At 42.1% G+C, this 12,060-nt stretch overlaps 1 protein-coding gene and 1 pseudogene across 1 annotated transcript in view; both read left to right on the forward strand.

Annotated features, from left to right (window-relative positions):
- SRGAP1 (SLIT-ROBO Rho GTPase activating protein 1) overlaps nt 1–12,060 on the forward strand; it is a 117,737-nt gene that overhangs the window by 75,783 nt on the left and 29,894 nt on the right. The window contains exons 5-7 of the mRNA XM_035128372.3: nt 6,822–7,004; nt 7,396–7,524; nt 9,260–9,481. Of these exons, the coding sequence (XP_034984263.1) occupies nt 6,822–7,004; nt 7,396–7,524; nt 9,260–9,481 (534 nt within the window). The remainder of the gene's footprint in view (nt 1–6,821; nt 7,005–7,395; nt 7,525–9,259; nt 9,482–12,060) is intronic.
- On the forward strand, nt 10,321–11,168 carry LOC148684576 (uncharacterized; annotated as a pseudogene).

Consider the following 12,060-nt stretch of genomic DNA (forward strand, 5'->3'; position numbering starts at 1 on the left):
TCGAAAAAAATTGTAAGTCGAATCCCATAGGAATGCATTGGGAGAAAAAAATTGTAAGTCGAAGCAACCCTATCTAAAAATTCGTAAGTAGAAAAAATCCTATCTAAACCGCATCCAAGATGGCGGACGGAGCTCTGTTCGTAAGTAGAAACATTCGTAAGTAGAGTTATTTGTAAGTAGAGGTACCACTGTACTCTACTTTAGTAGAGTTTGGAGTAATTAGATGCTGCAGCATCGTTCCTTTTGATTTTTTAGTATTGGCTCCCCTTTTTACTGTTTTTGTAATTTAAATAAGGATGTTTGTAAACAGTGCAAAAGGAAGGTTAGCTGTGTAATTTGGAGTGGCTTCTGTGGTTTGTGGTTTAGAGGTGTAACGAAATACAAGTCGAAATAAAAGCCTGTCGTTATTCGCAGCTGAGTAAAACAGAGAAAAATATTAACTATTTGCATACTAAAATTCTGTATTTGCCCTAACATAAACCTTTAAGTAGGTAGGTCTGATGTACTTCAAGTTTTGCCACCACCACCATTTGGGCAGGTAAAGGAGACTGCCCACCTGTCTACCAGGTAGGGCAGCAGAGTTTGCTATACCATCCATGGTCCGAAACAGCAAAGCAACAAGTAGGTGCTTCTAGAACACCCATGCCTAAAACACCACTCTTCCTTCGCCTACAAATTTAAGTGTTGGAGCCCAGAGATGGGATCCTTTTGACAATGCATTTAATTTTTAACTGGTTTTACGATACTTTAAATACGTAAATATGTTTTACCTTGTCTGAACAGTTGGATGCAAATTGATGTAAAGCTAAAATGAATAGTAAAATAAAACTCCTGCAGCTATTAATTTGTGTGTTTTGAGACATTCTGTGTAGGCATATATCCTACCAAGCAGTGTCTGTTGTTGATAAAAGGTTGTATCCAACTAAGTTCTACTTGGACTAGACACATTGAAGTGAGTGAACCTAAGTCACATCCATTAATTCCAGTGGGTCTACTCTCGAGTATGCCTAGCATTGGCTACAACCCATGGATATTGGTAACAAAAGCCAGAAAACACTCAGAGCCCTGTTGGCACAGTGCCTTCGTAGAAATAGAAATTTGTTTCAGGTAAATGAAAGGTGAATATCTGTTTCTGCAGTACGTGGCCCTAGTGGTTTGCTCAGTTTCTTGTACTTGTTTGATGAAATGAACAGTTCCCAAAAGGACCTATTTTAAAATTTAAATGACTGGTTCCTCATTAGCATTCAGGTGTGCCATAGAACTGTGGAGTCACTTGGTGGGGAAAAAAGGATTAAAGTTTTAAATCTACTGCAACAGAGTGAGGAGGAGAGATTTTTAATCTCAGTGCTGCCACAGTATAGTGGATTATTTTGTTCAAAGGTATCTGTAAAAATAAGCATTTCTATGACATTAAAAGTTACTCTACTTGAAATTAGATAGAATAATATACCAGTTGGAAATAGGAATATATTTATAGGAGGGCAAACTGGGGCAATTGCCCAGAATGGCAAATTTGAGGAGGCAACAAGCTGATTTGCCGTCACATAAATACCATATTTACTCAAATGTAATGCGCACCTTTTTTGGCCAGATTATGTCGCAAAAATTAGGGTGCACATTAGATTTGATGGCATATTAGATTTGCCTAAATACGGTACACCTGTGGCTGGGGGTTCCCTCTTCACACAACCAGGAGCAGAGGACAAAGGCTTCCAAGGCTTAGCATCACTCAACCCAGAATTGCACCTTGGCCATTATCGTTCTCCTGGTTCAACCATGCCAATGCATCAGAGCTGCCTGCCACTTCTGGAGCTTCAGAACAGGACAATGATGGGCGGCCACGCCATCGCCTTGAGGTCTGTTAGTTACCTATGCAGTGGCCTTACTAAGAGAGAGAGGAGGGAGCCTGGGGAGCGATATACTTAAGACGGCCCTGTCCACTGTGACTAAACAGTGTGTGTGGTTGGGGTTAAGTCAAGAGCCCCTGCACATTCTGAAGAGCTGGCATCTGGAGGAAGGAGTGGACAAATGGAAGCAGCAAATTTCTTCTGCCCAGGGGCAGCAGACGCCATTATGCACCACTATTTGGAAAGTACTATAAATTACAAGGGGACTTAAAATCTGAAGAGAAGTCAGGCCAGTGTGCAGATAAAATAGCTTGTAAGAGTCTTGGTTGAATTATTTAATGGGGACCAAATTAGCAAAATGGATTTTCTCAGACAGATGCATATTGTGTGGATTTCAGCTTAAACACAAGCAGTGTCCATATTTCAGTCTAATACTTTCTAGTTTTGGTGAATTTCACTACTACCTATAGAGATCTACCTTTTAGTATTTAGTGCAGCTCATTCAAGACCTGTTAATTTGTGGCACAGTGTTTTATTGCAAGTGGTACTAATTGCTTCTTGCTCCACTTGTTGTTGCTGCTATTTGGACTATTAACAACTCACTGCTTTAAAAAAATGCACTATGTCGTTTTTTAAAGCATAGTGGGGGGGGGGGGTTTGCTACGTCACACCAGGCTGCCTGTTGTTTCCCTATGCAAGAGCGAATGAGGCTGGCTAAGCGAGGAGTCCTATAGAATCATAGGTCTGTAGGGCTGGAAGGTATCCTCCGAGGGTCATCTAGCCCAACCCCTTGCAATGCTGGAATCAGAGCTGAAGAATCTGTGGAAGACGGCCGTCCAAGCTCCAAAAGGAAGTTGCTGGAAAAGGGAAGCTCAGATTCTCTGGTGCAGCAACTCCCCATGGGGAGACATTAAATGGTTAAACAGGAAACGGGAGTGAGATTTGTACAATTACAGGGGGGGAGTAAGCTGGCTCTAGGTGCTGGGTGCTTCTGCTCCGGCTTGGGGCAGGGGTCTATCACCTCCTTCAAGGTGGGGGGCACCTGACTTGCCAGAAGCTCATGTGAAAAGGAACTGGGGGGGGGGAGTCTTGGTGGACTACGAACTAAATGTAAGCCAGCAGCATGATGCAGCAGCAAAAAAGGCTAATGCAATTCTAGGCTGCATCCTCAGAAGTCTAGAGTCCAGATTGACTCTATTCCGTCTTGGTCATACCACACCTGGAATACTGTGTCCAATTCTGGGAGCCCCAATTTAAGAAGGATGCTGACAAGCTGGAAGGTGTGCAGAGAAGGGAGATCAAGGATCTTTTATCCAGGCAGCCAGGAATCCTCTGGATGATACGATCTTTTTGCACCAGGTCAGTAAGGACCACTTGATTTTTAAAATTCTCACATATATACGGAGCTCCCTGTGCACCTTTTGGACTGCTTCTGTAGGTTTCCCCCTCTGCGTCAGATAACGGGGTCAAATAAGTGTTGTTTACTTTTTATAATACATGGAAGATGGATCTCCCTCGGGAAGTTCTGGACTCTCCTTCCTTGGAGGTTTCTAAGCAGAGGCTGAATGACCATCTGCCATAGATGCTTTAGCTGAGTTTCCTCCATTGCAGGGGATTGCACTAGAAAGATGACCCTTCCAGCTCTGTGATTCTATGTTCTTCTGATTCAACAATATTTAATTATGTTCCTATCATTTTATTATATTTGTATTTTGTATAAATTGTATAAGTTATAGATAAAACATGTTCCATTTAAAAACAAAACATTTATATAGCTACCATTCTACTGGTAGGAGGGGGAGTATGGACATAGCCAGGATTTTTGTTAGGGCATCAGGCTTTTTGGGGGGGGGGTCAGAACCTCAGATTTGTATTGATTTTTACTTACTGGGGGGCAGCTGCCCCCCTTGGCTACACCCATGGGGGTGCAATGGAAGGAAACAAGATCAGAAGGGGATCGCAGTGAGAAAAAGGTTGGGAAACACTGATGTAAGGTATATATAAATATTGTTTTCAGCCCTGAGCGATTGCTAATCAAGTAACTTCCAGAATATATACGATTAACTGCAGTGCCTTTATCAGTAATAGACAAAATACATAGTGTAGTGTCCAGGATCACATTCTTACCTGTAAGTATACTGATTTCTGTAATTACTTAATTACTTGTTTCCAAGATTTTGTTTCCAAGATATTGGCACAACTGCACATGTGACAGGACATTCTATACAAGATCTCAAAGCAGCTGTTTTATTACAGAAAAATTTCAGAAATAGACAAGAAAGAGAAATTGCTGAATTGGGACTCATTACCAAGCTTAAAACCACGGAGCCACCTGGGATGAACAGAGATATCGGATTCTTATCTCATTATGCATGATCTAGCTTTCTTTTGTGCCTCATTATGCATGATCTAGCTCTCTTTTGTGCCTTGCTCCCCCCCCCCCGCAGGACCAATTGCAGTAATCAGCAGTCGTTTACAGCCATCAACAGGTTCACCTCTCCTATCAGCCCATCACCCATTCCCACCCCCCACCCCCTGAATATAAATAAGGGTCTGGTTGATTCTGTTTCAGTGTATCTGACGAAGTGTGCATGCACACGAAAGCTCATACCAAAATAAAAACTTAGTTGGTCTTTAAGGTTCTACTGAAGGATTTTTTTTATTTTGCACATGTGACAGTGAGACCCCTGCTCTCCACAGTCCCACCGGCACAATGGTGATCCTGATTGTTGCCTAATAGTTCTCCTTGCATCAGTGCAGACTGAAAGTTGAAGAAAAGCCATTTTTAATGGGTCATGCGTTGACTACATACCCATGCCAGAGCATTTTTAGCCACCTCATTATTAGATAATGAATTGTCATATCACTGACATGAAAATTTAGTCACACACTTGCAGTCAGTAGATAATGGATGTCATATGTTTAAGGAAAAAAGAAGAGGTTAAAGGAGAAGAGGTTGCTGGAGTCTGGTGTGCTTCCCACCTCCTGCCTACATGGTCTTGGAGCATGAAAAGCCTTTTTGATTTTGAAAAATATCTCCTTTTGCTGAAGGGTTCTTTACGCAGTTGAAAGTCTTGAGTCTCTCTGAAGCTCAAAAATCCCATTCTTTGAGATAGACTACAAAGTGATCTTGCAGCATGTTCAGTACAAAAGTAAAAAAGCTAAATAGCATGTGAAGCATGCAAATGGAATTAAAAGTATCTCCAAATTCCACCTCTTCCTAAGAATATTTTAAAAAACTGCAAGGATTTTAATACTGCAGGATTTTAATATTCTAAAAAGTGAACTGTGTCCCTTGACACAGTTGATTTGAAAGGCTACTCTGTTTATATCTGTGTTCAAGCATACACTCTGATATGCATGTTCTTCAAGTCCATCCTCTCACTGTTGTCTTGCTTATTCATTCAATAAGAAAACACTTCCTTTTCTGTTTGGGGGCTTTATTTGAACTTATGAAAGCAGAGCTACAACATGAAGCCAAGCACAGTGCATAGTAACTAGGCAAGACGTATTTTAATGGATTTTATTTTCATTTAAATGCCTTTAGTTTCACTGCTTTAACCTATGATCAGGTTTGAGACAGTGAACAAACAGCAGCAAATAAGCCTGGCCTGTAGCAGTTACACAAAAGGCCGTGTGGTTTTTGAGGATGGGGAAAACAATCCAGAAAGCAGCCATGGCTTCCTCTAGGAGTGAACTCATGTGTTGGGAGCAGACAGAAAAAGGAGCCAGGATGGGACCACTGCAAAAATAACAGGGATATCTCGATATACTTAGGAGACCTCCAAGATATGCAGAACTACTACTACTACCATACTACTACTACTACTATTAATAATAATAATAATAATAATAATAATGTGGCAGAACATACACCAAAAAAAACCTGCCCAATGAGTAGCCACAGAATGGTTGACTGTTAATTGGAAAAGAAAAACAGATAACTGGAGGGCAAAGGAAACAGATATTGAATTTTGTAGTTGAGCTCCTTTTGCTAACAATACTTGCAGGTGGGCATGTGTGGTTGCAGAAACCCTGAACAAAAACACTCCTGCTAGGAGGTATGGGGACCCTGCAGGATTTTGTTGGAAGTCTCATTTGTTAAAATTGTATTTATCACCCAAGGTCTGGAAACGATGGGACTGTTTTTCCTGAATAAATCATGCCCATAAATGTACTGGAGTGCATTTTATAGACTCTCTTTTTATCTGTTAAAGTAAGGCCTTGCATTTCCAGGCGTTTGATGTAGCCGCTCCTACTTTTAAGATTTCAAAACATTTGCTGAAAAGGATAAAATATTGAGTTTTATTGTATAATTAACAAATTAAATAGAGCAAGTATTTTCATTTCCTTTCACTCTGCTCCTTATCTGTCGGGTGTTGTTGTTTTTTCAAAATGATGTCTCTACCAGCTGCCTTATTTTACTTATTTACACAGTTTTGTCTCTCTCTCCAGCCAAAAAGCTCTCAGAGGCAATTTTCATAAGTGTAATTTTGTAAGGGTTATTATACTTGCCTGGGCATTTTGAAGTAAGGGGCAAAGTGTCCTTCTTATTTAAGCAGTCTGGGGTAATGATTTTCTACTAGAAGGGAACAACATAATGTTCAGGAGGGGAGGGAGAACTACTCACCTCTGTAAACTTAGAAAAATACTAGCTTCGGAGTAACAGACATGAATGGCATGTAACTCATCTCAGTTAACCTGGTCATAGCTATGCAGTTCTTACGATCAACCATGTGTGCCTTGCTGATCAAGGTAGATAGTGAAGATACATAGGGAATTATTCTCTGAGCCCCACCATTATTAGATTATTTCCTCATAAGCTGCTCAGGTGTTTGAGCTTGTGCACATTTAGAGGTTTTATTTATCACTTGGATTTTTTAAAAAAAATTCTACAGCCTGCCCAGAGTCCAAGGACTAAAACAGGTAATAATTCATTTTCTCTAAGCTCACCTTTAACTTCTTCTGTCATAGGTCATGAAAACTTACCATATGTATCATACAGAAAGCATCAGTGCAGAATGCAAACTAAAGGAAGCTGAAAAACAGGAAGAGAAGCAAATTGGGAGGTCGGGAGATCCTGTTTTTCACATTCGGCTAGAGGACAGACACCAGAGACGCAGCTCTGTGAAGAAAATTGAAAAGATGAAGGAAAAAGTACATTTATCCATTAATACCACTTAATCATTGGAAGTTAATGAATTGTAGTTCCAATATTCTTTTGAGATAGGGGCATAGATCTTTTGTAAGGATGGCCAGTCAACATGAGGTTGACCTGAAAGGGGATTAGAACTCCCATTAGTGCTGTTGTTGTTTTATATTATGATTAAATCTTAAATCTAAGGCAGAATGAAGCTAGGCGTACACAAAGGAGACTTGAAAATAGCAACATACGAGGATATTTTGGAAAGCAGCAGCAATTTAATACATACTGACCATGTGGTCATTTTGCTGTTGCTTTCTGAACAACATTCATTCATTTAGAATTTGGTAAGTGAGATAACTGGTGCATTTTTACCATATTTTCATGCTGTTCTTTCCCCCTCAGCGTCAAGCAAAATATTCTGAAAACAAGCTGAAATCCATTAAAGCCAGAAATGAATATCTGCTTACCCTTGAAGCAACAAATGGCACTGTGTTCAAGTATTACATTCATGACCTTTCAGATCTGATTGATGTAAGTAGCTGGTATTCATGCAATTCTTACATGAAGGGGTCACGAAGCCTCTGAGCCCCCTACTCACTGCCCCCTTGGCCTTGACAGGGTTCCCTTTTCTCCCTTGAAAAAGCTCACATTAATTCTGCTGGATCTAACTTGAACACAGCTCCCTTGAAAACAGTTGTGTACGTGTGTGTGCATGTACTTTCTCTCTGTCCCTCTGGGGCAAGGCTTATCTAGGCGAGAGTGAAGTGACCAGTAGAGACAGCTACTGTTCAAAAATCCAGATGTGCCCATGGGTCTAAAAATGTCTGACTCTAAAGTATCCTGCTCTGATTAGAGCCAGGGCCTTGGAAGGACATAAGACAGTGGCCTGATTCACACATCACTTTAAAGCCGAGTTACACTAAATTACAGTTAAAATGTGAACACACTGCATGCTGGTGCACACTGCTGAAATTACAAGTGCTTCTTTTCATGCTGTGTTGGGAAGCAAGCCATTTTTTTTTTTTGAGAAGCAGTTCTTTGTTGCTGAAGGGCATTCCTTAACATCTGGATGAACTAACACTAACTAAAGTTCCATTAGATTATTGAGACCAGTCCTGAAAGACCTACATTGACTCCCAGTATGTTTCCGAACACAATTCTAAGTGTTGGTGCTGACCTTTAAAGTCCTAAACCAGGGGTCAGCAAGGTTTATCTTGGGGTGGATCAGTCCCGTGGAGCTCCCTCTGTGGGCCGGATCGCACATGTGCGCAATTTTCAGTGGCTGCGTTGATGCAATTTTCAGTGGCTGCGCAAACGAGTCCCCGCACCACACTGTGCCAGTTTAGTGCAGCACACGAGCGGGCAGCTTGGTTTGGGGGCGGCTCATGGGCCAGTCAAACGAGCTCTGCGGGCCACTTCTGGCCCATGGGCCTTAGGTTGTTGACCCCTGCCCTAAACGGCCTTGGCGCAGTATACCTGAAGGAGCGTCTCCACCCCCATCGTTCAGCCCAGACACTGAGAAGTGAGGTTACAGGGGACCAGGCAGAGGGCCTTCTCAGTAGTGGCGCCCACCCTGTGGATGTCAAGCAAATAAACAACTATCTGAATTTTAGAAGAGATCTGAAGGCAACCCTGTTTAGGGAAGTTTTTAATGTTTGATGTTTTATCGTGTTTTTAATATTCTGTTGGGAGCCGCCCAGAATGGCTGGGGAAACCCAGCCAGATGGGTGGGGTATAAATAATAAATTATTATTATATTCAATGAATATTACCATTTGTGTGGGAAAAACACAATGTTTTGTAAACATTTTCCCTATGCACAGGCACTGCAGGTCTATAGGCTAACTCACTGTTATGATTAGGTTGACCATATCGCCTAAAGTTTTTCTTGTGATAATAGGCATGCATTATACGATGGGTAGCCCACTTTCATTAAATATTGTCATTCCTTATACAAGAATTATGGTTTTTTTATAAAAAAGATCTGTTTAGAACCATAAGATAAAGTTGGAATAATGTAAAGATCAAACAAACAAATAATTGTAGTGCACAGTTCCATTTGATCCGACTTTTCTGTCTGCAGAATGGTATAATAAATTGTACTATGGTAAAGATTAAGTAACATTTGTCAAGCCAATTGAAAGATAAAGAATTTTACTATGGATGGTTTCTCTTATTAAGTGCTTGCTTGTTCATTAGATAGTACTGCTGAATTTGCTTTTTGCTTTTTAAAAAACACAACTTCTTCTCCTTCATATTCTGTTAGTGTTGCGATCTTGGATATCATGCAAGCCTGAACAGAGCCTTAAGAACATATCTCTCTGCAGAGTATAACCTTGAAACCTCTCGACATGAGGGTCTTGACATCATCGAAAATGCTGTTGACAATTTGGAACCACGAAGTGACAAGCAGAGGTTCATGGAGATGTATCCGACAGCCTTTTGCCCTCCAATGAGATTTGAGTTCCAGCCCCATATGGGTGATGAGGTCAGTAGCTGTTGACTCTTCATAGACAGAAAAGGATAAAAATCCAAACAAAATTTTTGTTTGTGCCTGGATGAGCACTTCCCTCTGTTGTGAACTTTGATTTCCTTTTTGTTAGTGTCTAGCTTTTATCCACTCAAACAAAGGGTCTAGTTAGGGTACAATGAGAGCCAGCATTATTCATACAGACACAAGAAGATCAGCAAACAAACTACACCAAGAGAATGCTTTGTGTAGAACTTAATTTACCAGCTGCTCTAAACAAATCCCATGCCAAATGAACCCTTCATTACTGCGCATTGAAATCTGCCACAACATGGGTAAACTCTCTGCAGCTTGGCCAAGTAGCTTTCGGCATACAAACAGAGCAAGAGGAAAGTTGTTTTCATAGCATTCTTATGCTGCTCATGTTTCTCTAGAGCATCCCTGAGCATCTTCAAAAGTATGGTGAGACACTGGCTATTAGCATATGATAACTTCTCAGAAACTTGGAGACGGTATTAGAACCATCTTCCTACAGTACACATGTTCATTTTTTGTGTCTTCCCATGGCCTTTAGTCAGACTCTATATCTGCGAATTTCCATGTTGTGTCAAGCGATGCTGGGAGAAAGATGAAACCAACACCCAGAGCTTTATCCCAATTTCTGTTATAGATATGTGAATATGTGGCTCTAAAGGGAAGCTGTTGGGTGTTGCCTATGTGTCCATGGTGATTATTACTGTAACCTCAAATACACGTGCCTAAAACAGTTCCATTTTACATATCCTTGTGATTGCCGTCATTCCCACTATTTCTCTTTCTTATATGGATTTCTCATAAACATATGTACAAACTAACACATAAACATACAAACAGTAACAACCAAACATCCCAGCGGGAGCCACCCTGCTGAGAGTCTGAGGGCATACTTTGCTGCCTCCATTGCATCTTCATTATGACGTCTGGCAGAGCTTTTCCGGGTTGTCCAGGGCCTTTTACAGGCTAGCCCAAAGGAGGTGGCAGAGCCAACGGTATCTCGCTGTGACTTGTTTGCAAAGCATTTTGAGGATAAAATTGCTTGCATCCACCAAGACCTTGACTCTGCTGTTATAGCAGATGAATCTCATGGGGTCTCCAGAGCACAGTCTGGTCCCATTGTGTTGGATGAGTTTCAGTTGGTAAGGCTCGAGGATGTGGACAAGGTGCTTGAATCCATCAGGGGCCCCCACTTGTGCTTTAGATCCTTGCCACTCTTAGCTGATAAAAGCCAGCAGGGAGAAAACAGCTGGCTAGGCCTGGGAGGTGATCAGTGCCTCTTTACAAAAGGGGGTGGTCCCTGCCGGCTTGAAGGAGGCAGTAGTAAAACCGCTCCTTAAGAAACCTTCGCTGGATTTGGAAAACCTAACTACCTACTGATCAGTTACTAATCTCCCTTTCCTGAGCAAGGTTCTGGAGTGAGTGGTCGCAGACCAGATCCAGGCACTTTTGGAAGAATCTGATTTTCTGGATCCATTTCAGTTGGGGTTTAGGCACGGTTTTGGCACAGAAACTGCTTTGGTCGCCCTGTATGATGACCTCTGTTGAGAGAGAGACAAGGGAAACATGTCCCTGCTAATTCTTCGCAACCACTCAGTGGCTTTTGATACCATCATTGATAGTATCCTTCTGGAGTGACTGTCCAAACTAGGGGTGGGTGGCACCGCTTTGCAGTGGTTCCAATTCTACTTGGATTGTTGTTCCCAGAGGGTGTTGCTTGGGGAGTACTTTTCAGCCCCATGGAACCTTCAATGTAGGGTTCCGCAGGGCTCAATCCTATACCCTATGTTGTTTAACATCTACTGTACATGAAATGGCTGGGTGGGGTTATCTGGAGGTTTGGAGTACGTTGTCTACAGTATGCTGATGACGCGTAGCTCTATTTCTCCTTTACAACTGCAGGTGAAGTCAGCGGAAGTGCTGGAGCAGTGTCTTGCCTCAGTAATGGCCTGGATGAGAGCCAACAAACTGAAACTCAATCCAGATAAGACTGAGGCACGGTTAGTGGGTGGTGGGAGATCGCCTGCTCTTGATGAGTTACACTTCCTCTGAAGGAGCAGGTTCGTCACTTGGGGATACTCCTGGATCCTTTGCTGGCACCCCGGTGGCCTGGAGTGCCTTTCATCAGCTTTGGCTGGTGGTCCAGCTATACTCCTATCTAGATAGGGATAGATAGCCTGACTACTGTTTTCTGTGCTCTGGTAACCTCAAGGTTAGATGACTGCAATGCGTTATATGTAGGGCTGCCCCTGGAGATTGTTCAGAAACTCCAGCTAGTATAGAATTCAGCGGTCAGGTTGCTCACCGGAGCAAGACGGTTTGAGCATATTACACCTATCCTGGTCCGACAACACTGGCTACCAATTTGTGTCAGGGCCCAATTCAAAGTGCTGGTTTTGACGTATAAAGCCTTAAGCGGCTCAGGACTGCAATACCTCAAGGACCGCCTCTTTCCATATGAACCTACCCAGACTCTGAGATCATTTTCTGAGGCCCTTATTCGTCTGCCTCCTCTTCAAGAGGTCCGGAGGGTGGCAACACGAGAACAGGTCTTCTCTGTAATG

The sequence above is a fragment of the Zootoca vivipara genome, chromosome 9, assembly GCF_965207765.1.
Source record: "Zootoca vivipara chromosome 9, rZooViv2.hap1.1, whole genome shotgun sequence".
Lineage (NCBI taxonomy): Eukaryota > Metazoa > Chordata > Lepidosauria > Squamata > Lacertidae > Zootoca > Zootoca vivipara.